This window comes from Petromyzon marinus, chromosome 28, assembly GCF_048934315.1.
Source record: "Petromyzon marinus isolate PM22_M1 ecotype Great Lakes invasive population chromosome 28, UKy_Petmar_22M1.pri1.0, whole genome shotgun sequence".
Taxonomy (NCBI): Eukaryota; Metazoa; Chordata; class Hyperoartia; order Petromyzontiformes; family Petromyzontidae; genus Petromyzon; species Petromyzon marinus.
Window position 1 is genome coordinate 11,023,321 of NC_133694.1, and position 24,487 is coordinate 11,047,807.

At 41.7% G+C, this 24,487-nt stretch overlaps 1 protein-coding gene across 3 annotated transcripts in view; it reads left to right on the forward strand.

Annotated features, from left to right (window-relative positions):
• The window catches only part of LOC116947015 (mucin-17-like), a 57,499-nt gene extending 38,127 nt beyond the window's left edge, over nt 1-19,372 (forward strand). For 2 of the 3 annotated variants that reach the window (XM_076070198.1, XM_076070197.1), the window contains 8 exons: nt 2,755-2,813; nt 3,901-4,049; nt 6,552-6,620; nt 8,990-9,167; nt 10,734-10,889; nt 12,909-13,015; nt 17,257-17,315; nt 17,501-19,372. In XM_076070198.1, the coding sequence (XP_075926313.1) occupies nt 2,755-2,813; nt 3,901-4,049; nt 6,552-6,620; nt 8,990-9,167; nt 10,734-10,889; nt 12,909-13,015; nt 17,257-17,315; nt 17,501-17,536 (813 nt within the window). In that variant the 3' untranslated portion in view covers nt 17,537-19,372. Of the gene's footprint in view, nt 1-2,559; nt 2,814-3,900; nt 4,050-6,551; nt 6,621-8,989; nt 9,168-10,733; nt 10,890-12,908; nt 13,016-17,256; nt 17,316-17,500 lie in introns of those variants that run through there. The other variant, XM_076070199.1, reaches the window with a different exon arrangement.
• Nucleotides 19,373-24,487: the final 5,115 nt, after the last annotated feature.

The window sequence follows — 24,487 nt, forward strand, 5'->3', positions numbered from 1 at the left end:
TTGCTGCATTGGCATTGTTGCTACATTGGCATTGTTGCGACATTGGCATTGTTGCTGCATTGCCATTGTTGCTGCATTGGCATTGTTGCTGCATTGGCATTGTTGCTACATTGGCATTGTTGCGACATTGGCATTGTTGCTGCATTGGCGTTGTTGCTGCATTGGCATTGCTGCTGCATTGGCATTGTTGCTGCATTGGGGTAGTTGCTACATTGGCATTGTTGCTTCATTGGCATTGTTGCTACATTGGCATTTTTGCTGCATTGCCATTGTTGCTGCTTTTGGCGTTGTTGCTGCATTGCCATTGTTGCTACATTGGCATTGTTGCTGCATTGCCATTGTTGCTGCATTGGCATTGCTGCTGCATTGGCATTGTTGCTGCATTGGCATTGCTGCTGTATTGGCATTGCTGCTGCATTGGCATTGTTGCTAAATTGGCATTGTTGCTACATTGGCGTTGTTGCTGCATTGGCATAGTTGCATTGGCATTGTTGCTACATTGGCAATGTTTCTGCATTGCCATTGTTGCTGCATTGGCGTAGTTGATACATTGGGATTGTTTCTGAATTTCCCTTGTTGCTACATTTGCAATGTTGCTACATTGGCATTGTTGCTACAATTGGCATTGTGGCTGCATTCACGTTGTTGCTGCATTGCCATTGTTGCTACATTTGCATTGTTGCTATGTTGGCATTGTTGCTGCATTGGCATTGTTGCTGCATTGGTGTTGTTGCTGCATTGGCATTGTTGCTACATTGGCATTGTTGCTGCATTGCCATTGTTGCTGCATTGGCGTAGTTGCTACATTGGCATTGTTTCTGCATTGCCCTTGTTGCTACATTGGCATTGTTGCTACATTGGCATTGTTGCTGCATTGGCGTTGTTGCTGCATTGCCATTGTTGCTACATTTGCATTGTTGCTGCATTGACATTGTTGCTAGATTGGAATTGTTGCTGCATTGCCATTGTTGCTGCATTGGCATTGTTGCTGCATTCGCATTGTTGCTTCATTTTCATTGTTGCTGCATTGCCATTGTTGCGGCATTGGCGTTGTTGCTGCATTGGCATTGTTGCTACATTGGCATTGTTGCTGCATTGCCATTGTTGCTGCATTGGCGTTGTTGCTGCATTGTCATTGTTGCTGCATTGCCATTGTTGCTTCATTGTCATTGTTGCTACATTGGCGTTGTTGCTGCATTGGCATTGTTGCTACATTGGCATTGTTGCGACATTGGCATTGTTGCTGCATTGCCATTGTTGCTGCATTGGCGTTGTTGCTGCATTGGCATTGTTGCTACATTGGCATTGTTGCGACATTGGCATTGTTGCTGCATTGGCGTTGTTGCTGCATTGGCATTGCTGCTGCATTGGCATTGTTGCTGCATTGGGGTAGTTGCTACATTGGCATTGTTGCTTCATTGGCATTGTTGCTACATTGGCATTTTTGCTGCATTGCCATTGTTGCTGCTTTTGGCGTTGTTGCTGCATTGCCATTGTTGCTACATTGGCATTGTTGCTGCATTGCCATTGTTGCTGCATTGGCATTGCTGCTGCATTGGCATTGTTGCTGCATTGGCATTGCTGCTGCATTGGCATTGCTGCTGCATTGGCATTGCTGCTAAATTGGCATTGTTGCTACATTGGCGTTGTTGCTGCATTGGCATAGTTGCATTGGCATTGTTGCTACATTGGCAATGTTTCTGCATTGCCATTGTTGCTGCATTGGCGTAGTTGATACATTGAGATTGTTTCTGAATTTCTCTTGTTGCTACATTTGCAATGTTGCTACATTGGCATTGTTGCTACAATTGGCATTGTGGCTGCATTCACGTTGTTGTTGCATTGCCATTGTTGCTACATTTGCATTGTTGCTACATTCGCATTGTTGCTATGTTGGCATTGTTGCTGCATTGGCATTGTTGCTGCATTGGTGTTGTTGCTGCATTGGCATTGTTGCTACATTGGCATTGTTGCTGCATTGCCATTGTTGCTGCATTGGCGTAGTTGCTACATTGGCATTGTTTCTGCATTGCCCTTGTTGCTACATTGGCATTGTTGCTACATTGGCATTGTTGCTGCATTGGCGTTGTTGCTGCATTGCCATTGTTGCTACATTTGCATTGTTGCTGCATTGACATTGTTGCTAGATTGGCATTGTTGCTGCATTGCCATTGTTGCTGCATTGGCATTGTTGCTGCATTCGCATTGTTGCTTCATTTTCATTGTTGCTGCATTGGCATTGTTGCTGCATTGGCGTTGTTGCTGCATTGGCATTGTTGCTACATTAGCATTGTTGCAGCATTGGCATTGTTGCTGCATTGGCGTTGTTGCTGCATTTTCATTGTTGCTACATTGGCATTGTTGCTACATTGGCATTGCTGCTACATTGGCATTGTTGCTGCATTGGCATTGTTGCTGCATTGCCATTGTTGCTGCATTGGCGTTTTTGCTGCATTGGCATTGTTGCTACATTGGCATTGTTGCTACATTGGCATTGTTGCTGCATTGGCATTGTTGCTACATTGGCATTGTTGCTGCATTGGCATTGTTGCTGCATTGGCATTGTTGCTGCGCACCGCCCGTGTTCCAGGTGTTGTTGATACATTTGGGCTACGCCCATCCCCAAACCCTAATAAACAGTTTGCCTTTAGAGGCTGACTCCTTTGCCTGATGACGATCGCTTGTGTTGCGATCTAAACGTCGTGATTTGTTTTATTTTATTTTATTTCTGTATTGTTGCTTTTAATATTTTAGATGGAGCCCGTCTACAAGGAAATTGTTGGATATAAAGACATCAACGTTCTAGATATACGGTACATTTTATTGTTTAGTACGTACAGTGTATACATATTCAGCATTTGCTTACCTTCACAGTAATTGTCAAAACATTGTATTGGCATATATTCACCTTAAATTATCCTTCCCATTCAGAGCAAACATTCATACTTGTTTCATCCATATGAACTTCCACGTGTCTGTCAAGGCGATGGCTGCGTACACCATAGCGAGATTTGAGGGAGACCATATTGTCCGGCTTGTCAGCTTTGATTATTTCCAACGCTTCTGTTATATGCTGCTAAAGATCACTCAGGTTTTTTTTTAAATACTTGCATATATTCACATAACCCCAACATTCATCCACGCGGTTCAAACTCTGCTGTGGAGTTACAATGCTTTTTATAGAGGATGAAGTCCCTCTGGATGCCCTGTGTTGTGCAGTGGACTGATCTTAAATCAAGGGGACACGGTTCTAGGCGGTGTATCACGCCAACAAGCACTCACACGTCTTTCGGGTGTCGTCGTTACGTCTGTACCCTCATGATACACATGGAGGTATAAATGTACCAAACATAGAATTTTTCAAACACATTGCATGCAAATATTGTACATACAAAGCAGTCTTGTCTTGCCACGTGAGATGTTTTGGTATTTGTATATCAACAGAAATGTACAGTATGTATGTTGATCTTCTTTTGCAACGTATGTATGTAGCCAACCGTGCTCATTGGAGGTATGGGGGAAGGACAACAAAATAAACACGAAAAACAGTTCTAAAGAAATTCGTTTTACATCAAGATTTAAAAGTGCATAGCTACCTGTGACTCCCTAATATCGGAAAAAGAGCATTCCAGACAGCCACAGAAGCGCATCTGAAAGCACGCGATGCAGTGGTCATGTTTGTAACATATTCCTGAATGCATTCTGAAAATATGGCGCAATACATTTTTACGGTCTGGATGATAGAATTTAAACAAACCTGAGCAAAAAATACATATTTCTCTTCTGTATGGGCTGACAAGGACTGTGCTTGTATTTTATATACAACATATTTCGGGAATGTGTGATGATGAGTTATTAATTATGTCACGTGTGCATTTTGTCCATAATTAATGTTAACAGACCAGGAAGTGTATTTGTGAACCACACAGTGGCATTTCAATATACTAATGACGTGGATGTCATTAAAACATTAAACAACGTGGAACAAAAAATTAAAGAATTACTAAGTAAATCCAACTGTATTAGAAATACAAGCACGACTGAAGAAGGTACGTAATAAATACATCTAAAACGCACAAACTAATCCATGAGGCTAAGGCGTATTTCAGCATTACCAAGGTCAGGGTTCAAAATGTGGACTCCCCACTGAAGACTAAATTAACCAGGACCTCATATGTAGCAAGTTGAAGGCTTTAGTCTGGTCACCAATTTATATCATTCATGGCGGTGGGATAAACCTGTACGTTTGTTTGTTCTTACTTAATTCAGTGTAGCTCAGCTCTGAGAAGCTATTCTTGTTTGTACCTATAGTATTGTATCTCGGACAATAGGGACACCGTAAACATCTCTCTCGTACACTCTACGTACTATGCCGTGGTTTGCCTGTAAGCAAACTCTTGAAAAATCACTTGAAGGCACTTTGTAGGATAATATCCAGGATTGCCTATGACAGAATCACCTGAAATGCCCCCGATCTTGTCATATTTTGAAAGTTAAGTAAGGTAGATTCTGGATAATGTTTGGATGATAAATCATCATAACCAGTTTTTGTATCGGCTATTGCGTGGCTGCATGCAGTGTGGGAAAAAAAGTATTTGATCTCCTGCTGATTTTGTACGTTTGCCCACTGACAAATAAATGATCAGTCTATAATTTTAATAGGTTTATTTGATCATTGAGAAACAGAATAACAACAAAAAATCCAGAAAAACGCATGTCAAAAATGTTATAAATTTATTTGAATTTTAATGAGGGAAATAAGTATTTGACCCCCTCTCAATCAGAAAGATTTCTGGCTCCCAGGTGTCTTTTATACAGGTAATGAGCTGAGATTAGAAGCACACTCTTAAAGGGAGTGCTCCTAATCTCAGCTTGTTACCTGTATAAAAGACACCTGTCCACAGAAGCAATCAATCAATCAGATTCCAAACTCTCCACCATGGCTAAGACCAAAGAGCTCTCCAAGGATGTCAGGGACAAGATTGTAGACCTACACAAGGCTGGAATGGGCTACAAGACCATTGCCAAGCAGCTTTGTGAGAAGGTGACAACAGTTGGTGCGATTATTCGCAAATGGAAGAGACACAAAAGAACTGTCAATCTCCCTCGGCCTGGGGCTCCATGCAAGATCTCACCTCGTGGAGTTGCAAAATCAGCAGGGGGATCAAATACTTTTTTCCCTCACTGTAGCGGGCAGCAGTGGGCAGTGCAGCAAAATGCATTTTTGTACTGTACTTCTATGATCCACCGTCTGTGCTCCCGTCCCTTTGCCAACCCGTGCCGATGAACATGGTGAAATATGGTCGAATATCCCTCGCAACCAACACAGCGTGGGGAGGCCCTCATCCAGCAGTGGATTGACAAATGGGCTGTGCATGCATCCAGAAACCATTGCTCAGGATGATGTGAAGCTTTGTTGCCATAAGGGATATGTCATCGCCTTATGTATGGGCTCCAATAGAAAAGTTTTAAACACGGCAGAACCAATACCTCCGTGGTGTGTTTTTCCGAGACCAAGGTACTCTTCAAACCTTCGGGCTACCATCAAAGATTTGTCCATGAAGCCATCCAGATATATAAACACAGACACAATTTCATCCGAGAAGATGAGTACAAACTGAGCAATCACTGGAAGGACGTTATTAACCAGTTTAGGTCATAACTGGCTGTGATGTCCCCTTCCTGCCCGCCTATATTAGCAGCTTCTCTCGACTCTCTGAGTCACATTCACACGCAGACCCTTCTTAGCTCTGCCCCACCCCCTCTCTCTCCTCCTGCCGCCGATCCCTCTGTGAATTGCATCTCCACCCGCTCGCCCGTTATGGCAGTCCCTCCACTCACTCCCCCTCTCAGATTAGCTAACGTTTGCTAGCCGCCCATCTCCCCCCCTTGTCTCGCGCGCAGCAGCCATTTATGACTCTTGGGCTATGCCCATTTGTACCCTTTGGAGCAGGGGTCCCCAACCCCCGGGCCATGGACCGGTACCGGTCCGTGGCCTGTTAGCAACCGGGCCGCACAGCAGCAGGAGGTGAGAGCGGTGAGTCCGCGCGTCGCCCGCCCCCATTATTTTATTTACCACTTCCGTCCGCGCCTCTTTCCCGCACTGCGCACTTGTCTCAGTCACAGTGTTGGTAAGCCCACAAGTTCTAACCCCGAGGCAAAAATGAGTAAAAAACAAACGTCGCTGGAGAGCTTCTTTGGAAAGGGAGAAAGATCCAATTATGACTCCCCCCCGGTCCATGAAAAAATTGTCTTCCACGAAACCGGTCCCTGGTGCCAAAAAGGTTGGGGACTGCTGCATTAGAAGCAGCCTGCATCAGCATCTTTCCTCCTACCTTATATAACCTCTTGTTGCAGCAGTTCTTTCTCACCTGATGACGGTTGCTTGTGTTGCGATCAAAACGTCGTGATTTATTATTTTCTACCTACGTGACTTTACCGAAAGAACCAAAGCGTATAATATGTAATGCTTGTAGAATGCATACCTATTAAATTGCTGAATACATCGGATGAGTGATCCAATTTCTCATGTTCTTTGTTGTAATACACAGCCATCTGCACTGGATTTATATTGGATATGGACAATATCACAGTAGTAGAAGATGACAGAGAGGACATTGGTAAGTGTTTTGTTTGCCGAAAATGATTAATTGTAGTTATTAGGCATATTTGCATTCATTCACGCAATCAACATTAAGAAATAAATTATCGGTCAAATAAAAATGGTACTGTGGCATTTCGCGAATGCACAAGTGCATACAGTATTCATACAGGTCAACCAAATCGGTTTACCCGTATTTTTGTACAAGGAAATTAAGGTTTCAAGTTTCAATATGGGCAATGTTTTTGTCTATTTGTTTGTCTTTCTCCCTTGTGATGGGACTTTGTAGGATGAACGTTTAAATTTATAAGGGCACGGGTTAACGAATACGGTCTAAGTTGGTCTGTAATAAGCTAGGCACTGATAAGGGGTTGACAGGTGTGAGTATTGTTCATCATATGAACATCACATGATGTAGATGCAACTATTTCACAATGTTTTATAATGTCCACTTTAGTTTCCATCGTATTAGTGCACCTCTTCTTACCAGCACCCTCAACACTTTCACCACTCTTACGCTTGGAAGACATGATGGGGTTATATATATTCTTGGTTCTTTCGGTAAAGTCACGTTGAAGGGAAACAATAAAATAATACAATATATAAAACAATAAAATTCTCACGACGTTTCGACTGCAACACAAGCAGTCATCATCAGGTGTGAAAACCAACGGCAAGAACATTTGAAAGAAGTGGCGGTTTGTATTTAAACGTCGTGAGAATTTTATTGTTTTATATATATTTTATTATTTTATTGTTTCCCTTCAACGTGACTTTACCGAAAGAACCAAGAATATGAATCACTGCAGTCACGAAAGCTTTAAATCAAAATTTATGATGGGGTTAGTTTAACACGCAGGCTTTCGCGACCAATTTCATCCATAAGAGGTTTTTTGGGTTAGATCACGTGAATATATAAATTTGTCGTTAAACACACCGGTATGCTGTACCAGTAACGAATTGGTATTCTCTGTTTACGTGACAAAACTTACTAATTGGCTGTGTCGAGTGATGGCGGGTTTAACGACACATTTATATATTTACACGATCTAACCCAAAAAAAACTCTATTATGGATGATGGGGGCTGATAATGTTCGTGAAAAGTGCAGAGAACGTCGTAGTGAACCGCAGAGCGGACAACACCACAACAGAGAACGGCCGCGGCCCAGGCAGAAATGCTGGGAATGCTGGGTAATGAATGGGAATGCTGGGTCATGAATGGGAATGCTGGGTAATGAATGGGAATGCTGGGTCATGAATGAGAATGCTGGGTCATGAATGGGAATGCTGGGTCATGAATGGGAATGCTGGGTCATGAATGGGAATGCTGGGTCATGAATGGGAATGCTGGGTCATGAATGGGAATCCTGGGTAATGAATGGGAATGCTGGGTCATGAATGGGAATCCTGGGTCATGAATGGGAATCCTGGGTCATGAATGGGAATGCTGGGTAATGACACCGAACAACCACCGCCATCTATTGCGCGGCGGTTGAATTTACGACTCTCGATCCGAAAAGGCAACTTGACATACGAACAGGTTTTGTTCGTATCTCTGAATGTTCGTAAATAGAGGAGTCACTGTATGTTGCTGATTTTACACGGCTTGCGCCTATTGCATCGACTACATATAAAACACGCAGCTATTCTGTACACGTTCGTTTCTGCTTGGGTAGTGTGTGCAATCGATTGCTCTAGTCGGGTGACCACAAACCACGTGCAGCTAAACATGGCATGATATCTATTGCTGTCTTTGACTAGTTATATGTTTGATTTTCCTCAAAATGTCTAACAAACTTACTCAATCTATCCTCATTTATCCACAATATATTAAATACATTACTTAATATGTTGTCGATAATTTAGGATAAACTAAATACAAGTCGTAGATGAATGAGTTTTCACTTAATGCGACTGTTCAGCAACGCATTTACCGTTTAAACAAGGAATTACTGTACATTGTGGCAAAAGTAATATATTTTAAAAAATGTATAGCAACACATATGCCACAAACTAAATCTCTGTAACTAGAGACGTTGAAATATAAGTAGGCAATTTAGTTGCGTGAATTTTTGAGCATTTTGATTGCACAACTAATGGCTCTGGTGTGGACCTGACTTCAGAGCGCATGACCCAACTATCAACAGGGGTGGGTGGATTGTTGATAATGTTGTCTCTTGTAGACTAGAACATTTATTGAAAGGATTGAAAATACTTATTTAATATATGCATGCCTATTGTTTATAGCCAATAACATCTTGGTTCTTGTAATTTTGTTATTCAAATGTTTTTAATCGCAGTGAACTAGTGCAGCTGTAAAATACCAATTGCATTACTAAAACAGACACTTTAAATGAAAAGCATGCTAAAATATTCGTCATCTCCAGATCCAAGTGACATTTGCATCAACTTGAGTAACTCAAGCAAAATACATCTTGAAGCTGTGCTCACCGATGGACGTTACATTTGTGTAACTGAGTGTCACGGGGAATTCGGCAAATTAATCTGCCAAAATGGTGGACAATGCAAGATCACTCCGGTGTCTCCATATACTGCAGTGTGCTAGTAAGTACACACACATAAAGTTCCCAATTACCACGTGCGTAGTGTAAGAATACTGTATACATTTTAATTGATAATCTAATCAGTCAGTTTGAGTGGATTGCTATTGTCTTTGATCAAATGAGATTTCAGTTAGCCTCGCACCTTAATCTCTTCTGCTGTGCCTCTATGCATTCACCCTCTTGGTTGCAACTGTTATTGATGTTGTCCATCAGCTGCATTTCTTTCCCGATAATCTAACCTATAAAAGCCCGGTATTCCGTTTGGTCCGTCAACTAAATTATAGCAGAGCCATTCAGAAAGGCCTCAATCGAAAAGTTATAGAAAGTGGACCCCCACCCCCAGATGTGGGGGTAAAAAGTTAATCCCCCCCCCTCCAAAAAGAAGCAAATTGTAGGCATACACACCGTACATACAAAAGAGTCCAGATTTCTTTTGAAAGGCATATATGCCTACCCCCCCCCCCCCCACCACTACTTTTCAGACATGTTTCAGCCTGACTGGTCGGTTTGGTTTGGAGACTGACTAATCCCACGACCAATATGATCAATCTAAATGATTGTTTCATCCATTATGCAGATATAAACATATTTTTTTACCATTTATTGAGCATTTATTTAGAGTTCTGATAGTTGCGGTCATGGATGGAGGGTGCAATAAAATAAATGTCCAATGAACTTTGAGGTACAACGCAGTAGTATCTGCACACGTGGGGGTGGGGGAGAAGAGGACGTCAGTTGGGGCGTCGGGCGAAACACCGAGAAAGCTCCCCGCCTGCAGGACAAAACATCCTACTGTTATATTTTGACCTATTTCGTTAAGGTTGCTGTTGTGTGTTACTTTTGCTTTACAAAAAACTTGTTCTCATACAGTTGGCTGGTAATTGTTTTGTAATTATCTCTGCTCATCGTGATAGTCATGGCATTTACCACCAAATATGATCAAGTATGATATTTTTTTCGTCATAGGCATAATTTTAGAGACATGAATTCTAGTTATTTAGCCCGATCATGTCACTGTTATTTTAGTAATGTTCAATGTTATTTCAGAATAAACATTTAATGCACTTAATTTTGTAAACACTTTTGAGAAATGTTATCAACTTCAGTAGGGAATGATGCAATACATTCGTCAACCAAAATTCAACTATGACACACAGCCACACAGCCCAGGTGTAGCTCAGAGCGTAACTCACGAATTATAATATGTTTATTTGTGTTTGCGTGCCAAAGTGGTCAGAGCACGTAGCTTACGACTCACCCCTGGAAGGATTGTCGAATTTCCACAACGAGATGAAGGCTATAAACATTAGATTAGTACCACCTCACTGCATGCTTGAGGGGAAACCCACCACTATCTCTTATGCGTGCATATGCTTTAAAACCAAGAGATCGTTTGGGAGTCCCGCTTGAGATGTCTGCTGCACTGCCAACAGATATAACGCTATTTCAAAGGCAGTTGTTTTCATCAGGTTCACCATGGCATGATTATTATTTTTAAAGTCAAATGTTTAAAATGTGAATTAATTTTGCATACATTTTTAACTAGGATAATTTTTTTTTATTTCAGTTGCCGAGATTTTTACATTGGTAAACATTGCGAAAGCATTGACATCGGTCTGGTTGCTGGGATCACCGTACCACTCGTCGTGTTGCTCATAGCCACTATTGTTTTGACTGTGGTGATGATCAAGAGGAACAAGAAAAAAAAAGCCGTCAAAGCCAGGTAAGAAACGAACGCAGTCACTGGCTGGAGCAGTGTTCTTCACTACTTCTCAGAGGGTGGCCACTTTCGCTGACATCACCAGTGTAAGGGCCGCCACACCGCACGCCAGGCACGGCAGTGAAGTCAACCAATTGCCGCCAGTGGCCCGCGGGCCTTGGCAATGAAGAAAGCTGGGCTAGAGGATGACCACGCTCATCGGTTTAAAAAGCAATAAGCACATTTTATATTTGCTACGTGCTCCATACATATAACCAGGGCATAATTCGGCTTGGTATGTCCAGGTCAGCAATGGCTAAGAAAAGTTTCCACTCCCGGCACACCATATTGATCATTATTATAATACATCTCGCTATGGCTGTGGCTTCGATTCGCGTGCCTACCACCGACGGCATAATATATTCAGCTAAATAAATTAGGCTCTGCGATAAAAAAAAACACACAAATATATTCTGCACATAATGTCCAAATGCCTCTATAGCAACAAATACACTGACACAGATATTTCAAACATGTCCATGTGACTATATTATTTGTGTTGTAGCGGTTAGCACAAAGGGTCAGTGTGCGTGGTGTTTTCCCAGCATTGTTAACCTTGGTGCATTTGTTTATGGTGGCCCTACAAATCGTTCTGCAGTCAGTCGTGCCAATCGCCCGTTGATAGAGATTAGATTACTTGCACGACTGACAACCAATATACCTGATTAGTGCAAGGCCCTAATCAGGTATATGCCATACATTGGGCTGTTTTGAGCATTGCCACAATTCTAGAAGCATGATTAGGCATCAAATTGGAACTTTGTACACCAATATGCCTGTTCACGTTTAGTGGCACAATGAGTTTTGCAAATTCAGTCGAAGAGGTAATATTTGTTCAACGTGGGGGGTTTGCTCAACGTAATATAACTTTGAGCACTTGCTAATGGAATTTACATTGGGCTGAAAGGTAAAAAGAATGTTTATAGGTGTTATATACCAGCACAGTCATGTACTTTTTTTTAAAGAGGGAAATAAAATGTATTTAACATGATTAAGGGAATATCATGAAAAGAGTCTTCCCTACAAAAACAAGTGCCAAGCTTGCGTGTTAGGTATAACATGAATGCCTACATATCGATATATTATTCAATACAAACCGTGCTATTCTTAAGAGAGGCATGTTTAACTTTGGCATAGTTCAAATATACAGTGTTCTTTTCAATAAACACTCCACAAAAAAAAGAACCAAGATATACATTTTTTCCATGAAATCATTTTCTGGTGCCAATCAAGACCTCATGGCCTATGATTCTGAATGCCTAAAGTGTTGTCAAAAGCGACGCATTTCTCATGAGACCTCCCCATTAGATTAGCCATTTCTTCATCGTATTCAAGCAACCCACGTGGGTAGTGATTCATTCTGTTTCATGAGGCAAAAAAGTGGTTAAATATAATAGGAATATGTATTTGTTTAATTTATATGTAGCTGTAATTGTTCATTTAAGAAATAATTTGATCAAGATGTATATTTTACAAAGGGGAATGATTTTGCTCCTTCCTAATTTATATGTAAAATAACATTTTACTTTGCTACCCTTGGTGAGTTTTATATCATCGGGCAAATGTTCAATGTAGTGACACTTACATTTTCTTCTGCTGTTCCCTTCCTCATTTGTGAATTACTACAAACACCTACGTGTTATTTTGTGCGATGCATTACGATGATAACGGGTGTGACACTTAGTCGTCTGTATGTATGTTGAACGTCCTTTTCACCGTACGTAGCCAACCGTGTTCATCGAAGGTGGGGGTGAAGGATAACAAAATAAACACAACAACAAGCTGTTCTAAATAAATTCGTTCTAAATCCAGATTTACTTATTAAATGTGTGGTCACATGTCTGGTGTTAAGCCGTATTTTGAAAATAACCCTCAGTTCAATTGTGCTAAAAGTACGTCATCGTTGCCTCTGCATTTGTGTTGTTTAACTTCGTTCATAGCGAGTCTGTTTGTAATACTCCGCCGCTTTATATTTTTTGACAGCGTCAGAAACTACGAATACCCTGATGAACATTGGAAAGGAGAAAATGATTACGACTCGCCAGGTTCCCACGACAACCCACTCTACGATCCCTCCTCAGACAAAATAGGTATGTGGTATGATGGGACCTTCCCTGCCATCACACCTGTTAACGTGACTGAATGTGATCAGGAGGTGATCGTATTGTTTGATATTTAGTGTGTGTGTGTGTGTGCTGTACGCTCGTTTTTACATCTGCCTGATGCTGGTAACTTTGCAAGTCTTCGTGGATTAGCACGGTTGGCTACGTGTGGTGCGAAATAAGTTCTACATACATACATGACATCTATCACATATCGGTTCAGTTGCTTTTATTTGCAACTGGACGAGAGGCCTCTGATTGCGTTTGGTGGTATTGTTCGGCATGATGTCTGTGACGTTTGGCTCCACGTGCTGGCAGCTTCGTCAGAAAGAGACTTCAGATAATTGGCATCGTGTCATAGCACACCGAAATATTAATTCAGAACATATTTTGTCATTTTTTTGACTTGCGTTTTTTGTTACTTACAATTAATGTTCTCTTAGTTACAAATAATACTGCATATCTCATCTACAGACGGATGGTTAGCATGTATGAGCTGAGGGTCCACTTGCTGGTGAACCAGTAACAGTTCTCAATAAAGTGACTCTTCCTTCCTGTACATTTATTACGATTTACAACAATCGTAACAAAAATGTAAAGGTACACGTAACGCCACTTTGCACACGACAGATGCTAATCGTATAAATAAAGGTTGATTATCAATTGCATATGGTTAATCAGCAGTGTGTGGTGGATTGAAGTGTGGGTAGTCACACTTTTTCCAAGATGTCTGGCCAGCTTAGACGATTATGCAAAATATTATCTGGGGGGACACTCAAGAGCTGTCTTTGGTGGAGGCCCTTCCACTAGCAGTGGCATGAGCTTGAAATAGCAGAGCTGCACCTCTACCCTTTACATAGCTCAGTTATGCAGAGGAAGACATGTCCTACCTTGTTCGTATGTATATATATGTTGAACTTATCTCGCACCGTACATCGCCAACCGTGCCAATCGGCAAGGAAAACAAACTAAACACAACAAGCAGTTCTAAAGAAATGAGTTTTCAATCTAGATTGAAAAGTGCATAGCTCCAGTGGCTTCCTAGTATCGGAAGGAAGAGCGTTCCAGACGACCCCAGAAGCGCATCTGAAAACGTGCGATGCGGTAGCCATCTGTGTTCGATGGCCAGCCAAAAGCTGCTGCGAGGATGACCGGAGTTCACGTGACGGTTCATGCTCCTTATTTCCCATAGATATCAAAAGCTGTCCCTTGGGCCTCAAGCTCACATTTATGGATTAAACTCGTTCCCCAGAGGATAGTCACAGCAAGAAGACTATCCCACCTGATGACGGAGGCTTGTGTTGCTTCCGAAACGTCGTGATTTAATTAACTTCATTTTATTTTTTACCTACGTGACTTTACCGAAAGAACCAAGAGTATGGATCATTGCAGTCACGAAAACTTCAAATCTAGAATTAAGACAGGCATACTCCGGGTGGTTTGATCACAGGCACGCTTTCTACACAGAATTGCCTACTCTGCTATGACAATATTTCAGAACATATATTTTGCCTTGGGTGACTACACATGATTTTTTAAAGGCAAGCTGATACACATATCCTTATTGTGGATACCTCTCATGTGCTGCAGTTGTTTATTGGAACTCACAGACTGAATCAATTTGTAAATACACGTCCTTTATAGAGCCCCTATGCAATGCCTTATTTCTTACATGATATTGAAGGTTGTAAACCTTATTGCATTGTATTGGCCATGCATTTGTGTACGTACCATTGTTTATCAGTCTAATATTCTGCTGATGTAGAGAATGCATTTGCACACATAAAGCTTTACTTTGTATATACAACAATGTATGTAAATACTTTGGCCTTCCAAATGTCTAAAATACTGTAGTGTTTAATAATATCCATAGCAAATTCGTGGTTTCAAGTGTGCACAAATATAATACAGGTTTTTTTTGGGTTAGATCGCGTAAATATAAATGTCGTTCAACCCGCCACCACCCGACACAGCCAATTACTAAGATTTGTCACGTAAACAGAGCATGCCAATTCGTTACTCGTACAGCAACACTGGTGTGTTGGAGAGCAAATCCACAGCATTTACAATCTGAGTACGATGTTCCGCCAGTAATTACAACTAGCTTCATCAGGCGGCAGCCAGATTTGGTGATGGCAGGTTTAACAACACAATTATATTTACGCCATCTAACCCAAAAAACCATGTATTATGGATTATATTGGTCGCGAAAGCCTACTAGTGAAACTATACACAAATTCATTGTGGTTTCAAGTGAACATCATAGAAACCACGAATTTACAATGCTACGGTGACCATCACATAGTCAAGTTTCTCCTCACATTAAATGTGGCAAAATTTAGCTCCAGCACACTTAAAGACGTAATTCGTCATGGATAATGAAACTGCGTGGGTTCATGCCGTCGTGTTGTGTAGCCCTCCGATGCGTTTTCGGGTCGCGCTGTCTCGTTTGGTGCGGCGTGTCGATGCTCCTTCAGAAACGTTTTACCTTACGATCTTTTTGGCCCACATTCCGGGGAGCTACTTAGTTAAGTTCTTGATAACATCATGCCGAACAAAATGCGGTCACAACCTCAAAACAAAATCTGCATGAGTTGTTTATTTTTTTTTAAATGCGCGTGGAAAAGTGAAAAGCTAAATAACGGTTAACCATTGCTCGCAAATGGGTTCAGTAGCTCTTGGAGACGTAACCCATTTGTTGTGTGGCTATGTTGTTTATCCAGCATTCATCGTTCACACTTGTACTCAAGTTTATGTCCAGGTGGAGTTCAAGACTATAGCCATGCATTGTAAAACGCATGACACTGACAGTCTTTTTACACTGCTTTTTATCAGGCAGTCACTTGCGTGATAAAGTCCAACAACAGATGAAGTCCACAGATAATCTTTACTGTTAATAGTCATTGCCCTTACTGAAGTTGAGGGAAATGCTATTCGAGGAACATTTACTGTACATGTCCAAGTACATTTATTGTTTCATGTTGATATGAATCAGGTTACCCGAGTTTGCTTCCCGGCCATAGCTAACATTATCGGTTAGTTATATCTGAACCCACCCCCTTTGGCGGACCCACAATGATCACCATGGAGAAATATGTTCGAACAACCCCCAATCACATGGAGGCATTTGTCCAGCATTGCATTGACACAAAGATGCAATTTGTTTTGTATACCTACCTTAACAGAGTCGCGTGCATTTATATCCTCACGTACGGTGGTTGAAAGTGAGGCTCTTCTTCCATCATATGGTTCGCTGCAGAAATGGCAAACTTATTGCAGGGCAGGAGAAAGTTGTCAAAGGTGCACAGCATTTATCGTTGGGCCGTACGTCGAGGAGATCGGACATTCTCCGATGGCTCGCTGCTTCGACCAGGGAGGCCGACAGATAGCGTTCGGTCTGCCAGCGTGGCGATAATCCAATCTATCGTGTGCATCCGATTCAATAACACTGCCAGATGCACCGTATAGATTGTACAAAAAACACAACTCCTTTTTTTAATGTACAATCACTATGTGATTAAGGCAATACATTCCGCTTCACTTTGTCCTTCAAGCACCAAATGCAGTGCATATTGTTTCGATTATTTTACGCGTTGGGAAACAGAGCTAAACAACACTGCATAGAGTACTGCCCTGTATTGTCTGTCTATATGCAATTAAAGAGTGGGCTTGTGATTTAGATGGGAGAGTAGCCATGGGTGTCTTTGAAGCGTTGGAATTCGAGGTGATTTAGGCATTTACGGAGAATGAATGAGAACCGTGCAAGTTTTGTGTACTCAATACTTTAGCGTTGTGGGGTATCTTAAGATTCTATGATATTGGTCCAACATAAACACTTTGTATAGGTGTGGGACTAAGTTGTGTGTGTGTGTATGTATTAAATATTAACTTGGCCCACTGAATTGCCTTCCACGATGGTATGTATGTTAAACTTATTTCGCACTGTATGTAGCCAACCATGATAATCGGAGGTGCCAGAGGGGGGCAAAAAACTAAACACAAAAAGCAGTTCTAAAGAAATGCATTTTCAATTTACATTTTTTTAAAAATGCATAGCTCCAGTGGCTTTCGAATAGCGGAATGAAGAGCGTTCTAGACGGCCGCAGAAGCGCATTTGAAAGCACGCAATGCAGTAACCGTCTTTGTTCGATGTTGGCTGAACATCGATCAGTGTCATATATGCTATGGAATGTTATTAATATTGATTTTCTGGTGGTGTTGTAATGCAGAAGACGTCATTCCACCTGGAGTCTTTAAACCCACCCTTGAAAATGTCACCCAAGAAGTGGTAAGTTATGCAGTGTTAATTACCTGTTGAACCCAGGAGTTGGTTTATTACAGGAAAACTGGATAAAGTGATGTTCTTGTGTTCTATATAAATCTACTGACTATATTAATCCAGTACTCTACATTTTAATTGCAGACATAGTATTTTATTCTTTTTAACGTGTTATGATTTTTGTTATTTTGCAGATAACATTCCAAAGACCTGAGATAACCATACTTTAAAAGAGCTGTGGGAAATACGTGGATCGCAAAATATTTTTGTGGCTCTCAGGACAAATCACAACAAACATCTCTCCCATCCAATTACCAACCAGGCTCGTGTCCTACTTAGCTTCAGAGATCGGACGAGATCGGGCACATTCAGGGTGATATTGGGTGCGCCCCGTTGGCAAGATGTTAACTACCTCGCCTGGTATACAAGAGGTCATGGATTTGATTCCAACCCTGACGCCTGCTGAATATTTGGAGTTTGCATGTCTCTCTCCCCGTGGTCGCGTGGATTTTTCTCCAGTTCCTCCGGTTTTCCCCTCCACATTTAGAAACATGCCTTTAGAGTATTTGGCTGCAATAAATTTCCACGTGATAAGCCACTTAGTTAAGCTATCATTTGTGGCTAGGTCGCTTCTGAAAAAACAGCTATATAGCTCAGTGGGCCTTACCATGGTAAAATAAATAAAAAAAGTTTAGTTATAAATATATATGGTTGTTGGCCAGAACAAACACCTCTAAAATAAGCACAGAGCAATTCTCATTACGGCTAATGGCAAATAAAAATCCCCAACTAAGAATCCATAAATTATAAAGAAAGAAGAAAACAACTGCTACCAATAGATGGTGCAGTACTTTGTCTAGAGTATTTTACAGGGTTAAACCCATCCGGGTAATTGTCGGTCATAGCTTTCTAGTGGATCACAGTGTTCGGTGTCTTGGCCATCGCTGCATCAAATGGAAATGAACAACCAAACACTGAGAGCCGTGTTACATCGATTTGCAATGGCGATTACGTTCGATAGCGTGAGGGACAGATACCGCGAGAACAAATCAATAATTGTGCTGTGATGGGACTACAAAACGAAGAAACATTCCCCAAATGTCATTCACATTCCATAAAAGTACCCCCCTTCGAGTACAGAGACTCCTCTACTTACGAACGAGTTAGGCTCCAGAGGTCTGTTTGTAAGTTGTGTCCAACTTTACTCCTGTCGATTCCAAACATGTTGTACAGCGTGTACACTAAACACAGGGAATGGCTTTAAAAGTTGCATAATCTTCTGTAGATGCCACTAGTTCTTCATGTTCTGCAGATGTAGATGCCACCACAGCCATCTATTGCGCTGCGGTTGAACTTACTACTCTCTGTCCAAATAGGCAAATGGACATGCGGACAGGTTTGTTCGTTATTGATTTGAAGCTTTCGTGACTGCAGGAATCCATACTCTTTGGTTCTTTCGTATCTCTGAAAGTTCGTGAAGCGAATGTTCTTAAGCAGAGGAGTCCCTGTTCTGTGAAATGTCGGTGGTAAATGGTGGCAATTTATTGACTAAACATTGATTGGTTTACACGGGAGAGATTATTTACATTAAAGACATGATATGCACTGAAGTGGTTATTTTTCACTTGTCACATTGATGATTTTAAAACATAATTTAGAATGGCTGCACTTTTCTGACAACAAGATTTACACTTGAACCAATTTACAGAGTTGACGTCATATCCTTTTTTCAATGTAATATTTACGTGAATCATAAAAGTCAATTATTCACATTGTTTTTGTTTCTTCATTTAAAGAAAAACAAACAATAGTGGTTTATAAAAATCATATTTTTATATACAGTAAAACATTGGATTGTGAGTAACTTGGTCTGCCAGTGTTTTGCAAGACGAGCAAATTTTAAAAATAAATATTAATTTGATAAACGAGCGAGGGTCTTGCAATACGAGTAGTACGTATACGCTTTGTCTGCCGAGCGTCACGTGATCACAACTGATATACGAGTGCTTTGGATTACAAACACGTTTCCGGAACGAATTATGCTCGCAATCCAAGGTTTTACTGTATATATATAGGGTGCTTAACAATGTTGACACTCATATGGGACGATCGTTTTTAATGGAAAGAGAATGGATAATACACTCTAACATGATAACAAATATATTTTAATAGCTTCAAAAAGTCAAAGAGTCTCCACTTGTTCGCCATCGTTGTCAACGCGTGCCTGGAATCTTCTCCAGGTGGTCTCCAGAGCCCGGAGGCGGCAGCACATTTCATATGGTGTTGTTGCTAATTCTCAGAAGTGTTAAAACAAATTTTAAGCATCCTGTATTATGTCTGTATGTATGTATAGCGTAAATACGTTTACATTGGTTAGGGTCTACAATTGAAAATAGCTTAGCTCGAGAGGTGTATAGAACAATTTGCTTTCTTACTGCTGAATGAAACCACATATGGAAGCGTGTAACTATAAAGATGACACACTACCACTGCCTGGCTGCGTTATGCACTTGGCTCGTAACTGAAAAAGGGTGTTGGGAATAATCCATATCCAACTGTACATGCAATGGATAATGACAAATGATCTATGAGACCTTTGTGCTAGTATCAAAAATGATGAAAAACAAGAATAGGTTTTACCCTTTCTGGCAATAAAACAGGAGGTGTTAAGATGTTCAAACAACAAATAGAAACCTTTTACAAGGCATGAAGTCTGCATTAACCACACGTACTTGTGGTGAACGTGCAAACAAACACGCTCTGATAATAATAATATGGGCATTGTCTTTGAAACTGATAGGCCTACACCAGAGACAGCCTTCTTCATGGCCTTGTCTCACCACCGGTGTTAGACCAGAGAACGCCAAAAGGCAAACAGCACAAAGACAATGCATGCATCAGAACACTAATAACTCGGGTCGAGAAGATATATCAATGGGATACCTTTTGAAACATCTATACAGTAAAACCTTGGATTGCGAGTAACTTGGTCTGCGAGTGTTTTGCAAGACGAGCAAATTTTTTAAATATTAATTTGATAAACGAGCGAGGTCTTGCAATACGAGGAGTACGTATACGCTCTGTCTGCCGAGCATCACGTGATCACAACTGATATACTAGTGCTTTGGATTACAAACACGTTTCCGGAACGAATTATGCTCGCAATCCAAGGTTTTCCTGTACCTGCAAACTACTCAATCGGGATTACACACATCGCGACGTCGCTCCCTAACGCGAACACTTGGCAGGATCCTCCTGAAAAAGTCTTGGGACTCAATGAGGCCTGCCTGGATAAAGGCAACCGTAACAATAATAATGATAATGGCTGATAAAGATGTAACCCTACGAACACTGCACACATGCAGGACAGTAAAAAAAGTTCCATTGAGTCTCGCATGGCCCTGCTGGAGATGTTTGATGGATCAATAATACAGGTTTTTTTTGGGTTATCACGTAAATATATAAATGTGTCGTTAAACCCACCACCACCCGACAGCCAATTGGTAAGGTTTGTCACGTAAACAGAACATGCCAATTCATTAATCGAGCACTCGAAGTACATTTCCACCTGAATATGAAGCTGTATTCAACAACTGCACGATGGCACGTAATATTTAATATTTTGACTTAACATTTTCGTGACTGCAGGAATTCATATTCTTGGTTCTTTCGGTAAAGTCACGTAGATAGAAAATAAAATAGAAAATAATAAAATAATCATAAAAAATATAATAAAATAATAAAAGCAAAAGGCGAGGAGCCAGAGAGGGCAGGGGCAGGTGACTTTACCGAAAGAACCAAGAATATAATATTTTACATAATTTCAAATTATTTCAAGTCTAGGTTGCAACTTCTGGACCGAAAGAGTGACCAACGTAGAAGTAAGAAAAAGGTTGCCCATAGAAGACAACCTGATGATGATGATGATGCAGGCCACTGGCGGAGCCAGTGGGGGGGGCACGTTCATTTCAATCGGATCATTGGGGTTTATTAGTAATAAATCGGCATTTTGCGACCCCCACTGCCACTGTGTAGCATATTATTATGTGCCAGGGACTGTATGAGATGATAGGACAATAGTCTGAGTCCATAACTGGCAATAAGTAACGGCAAAGCGGTTATAAGTGACTCACAGAATTGTGCGCAGTTGCGTCTACAGTACACGACTTCTCTGAAGGCATCAACACCTTCAGCGAGCGCGAGGCCGATCACACACCGCGGTTCGAATTCGACCCTCGATCGATGTCTGCGCCATCGCCGCACACGCGTCGAATAAAAAGCAAGGGACAAGTCCTTACTTACTAACAACTCCTTACTTACTAACAACTACTATCATTTTTCATTGCTGGCTCCGCCATTGATGCAGGCAGTGATGAGAAGGAAACTGACACCATTTGGACACACAAGTAGAATGGACGACAAGATAATTAAAAGTCTGCTGTGGTTCGTAAAAATGGAAGGAACCGGAAAGAGAAGAAGAGCTAACAGAGAATGGCTTGATGACGACGACAGAGATTGGTGCCAGAAAGATGTGGCCACTACTACTACTTGAGAATATTGGCACAAGACAGAGGAAAGTGGAAACAAATGACGAAATGCACAGTGCACACCTACGGGCTATCCGCCCATGGACCGTGATGATGATGTTGCAACTTCACAGGCAGAGCGAACGGCTCGCAATCGGAAGGTTGCGAGTTCAAATCCTGGCTAGGGGGTTTGACTCATCCTCATCATCAACCATTGGTCCAATAAGAAGAGTGCCGCTTCGATAGCAAGTCAACAGTGGTTGTCCGTGCCATAGGAACGTGGAATTTTCACCAATAACTCAGAGCTGCGAGGGGAAGATGAGCACCAATGTCTAAATGCTCATTTGCACAGGAAGTCGCTTTAACCACTTCAACATTCGAGTCACGGTTGTTGGATCAGTTGGCACTTAAAACATATTTTTTATTATCCCCCTTAAGAAGTCATTTAATAAAAAGGTATTCGCATGGTCACAATATTAATACATTCCGAAGATTGTTCAAACATAGTAAATCCACTAAAGGTTACTTCCACTGCCGTGTACATTGTGTGTGTTTGTAGTAGCATTGCATTAATTGCCTAACTGAAACTTTGAACAGTGCACACAGCCAATGGAGTTGTATGCACCCGTCATTTAATGTCATTTGGGGTAAAGTATGGATTACTAATATGAGCCAAGAATGTCTGTTTGTGTGTAACGCGCGTGACGTCACTCCACGTCGACCAGACCCCCTCATTAATAATCATGAACGGGTGGGGTCGTATTCTTTGGTTCTTTCGGTAAGGTCACGTAGATAGAACATTTAAAAATATCACGACGTTTCGATCGCAATACAAGCGGTCGTCATCAGGCGGAGAGAAAAGGGGGGTAAGCAACAAGAGGTGGGGTCCTCCACATGGACCTCCCTCCCGTCACGAATAATCATGAGCGGGTGACGTCACTCCTCGTGGATCACCCCCCTCATTAATAATCATGCGCAGGGGACGGCACTCCACATCGAACAGCCCCCTCATTAATAATCATGACCAGGTGAAATCCTCCAAATAGACCCCCCCTCATTAATAATCATGAGCGGGTGACGTCACTCCACATGGAGGGGGCGAGGCGCCTCCTCCCCCCTCCTCGGCGTCAACTCACAACCCTCACTACAAAGGCAGAACCCTCACGTCACGCGATCTCCGTAACGCTGTTGTTGAGACATCGAAGTAAAAAGGACGTCATGATCAACAAGGGATTAGAACCTTAAAATGAAATCGGTCTGTGTCACCGCGCCCTTACAAATTGCACACGCATTGATGCAATGAATATCACTTCGCGGTCTGCTTTTCGCTTGAATGTTTCAGATTTACTGCAATACACCCGTCCTGGGCTATAGGCCAGTAATTACCGTAATAGCTGTCGTGGCCAACAGCCTTGTCACTGCTTCCTGTAAACCTGCTCACAATGCTCGTATAAATGTAACATTGTAGTTGTTGCTCTGTATCTACATCACCCCATACGAAAGAAGAAAAATGCGCAAATGCCCAATGGTTGCACTGCAAGTGCCATAGGCCCTGTCCGAGCAGCCTCGTGTGTATATTTGCGATTACTTAGGAATGCGTTCAATTTAACAATCACCAAGTCATCGACGGCCAAGATATACCCCCCATTAGGTGTGCAAAGTCTCATTCCAATTGCGTCTATATACAAGTACTTGGATCGAGGATATTCAATCAACGTTAGCCCAACGTTGGTCCAACGTCAGCGAACGTTGGCCCAACGTTTGCATGTTAACTGACTGGGTCGCTTGCTCTGGCTGTGGATGTTGCACCGTTTTGTAGCACCGCAGATCGACACGAAAGATGATTTCTTTTACTGATTACCCGAGGCGCTAACGTCAGCGATTGCTCTCAGACAAGTGCTTTTGTCTTTTGATTGATCCGATTGCTTTCCTCTGTTGCTGTACTCTGTCTCTCTTTTCTTTTGTTACAGTGAGGGAAAAAAATATTTGATCCCCTGCTGATTTTGTACGTTTGCCCACTGACAAAGAAATGATCCGTCTGTAATTTTAATGGTAGGTTTATTTGAACAGTGAGAGACAGAATAACAAGAAAATCCAGAAAAACGCATGTCAAAAATATTATAAATTGATTTGCATTTTAATGAGGGAAATAAGTATTTGACCCCTCTGCAAAACATGACTTAGTACTTGGTGGCAAAACCCTTGTTGGCAATCACAGAGGTCAGACGTTTCTTGTAGTTGGCCACCAGGTTTGCACACATCTCAGGAGGGATTTTGTCCCACTCCTCTTTGCAGATCTTTTCCAAGTCATTAAGGTTTCGAGGCTGACGTTTGGAAACTCGAATCTTCAGCTCCCTCCACAGATTTTCTATGGGATTAAGGTCTGGAGACTGGCTAGGCCACTCCAGGACCTTAATGTGCTTCTTCTTGCGCCATTCCTTTGTTGCCTTGGCCGTGTGTTTGGGTCATTGTCATGCTGGAATACCCATCCACGACCCATTTTCAATGCCCTGGCTGAGGGAAGGAGGTTCGCACCGAAGATTTGACGGTACATGGCCCCGTCCATCGTCCCTTTGATGCGGTGAAGTTGTCCTGTCCCCTTAGCAGAAAAACACCCCCAAAGCATGTTTCCACCTCCATGTTTGACAGTGGGGA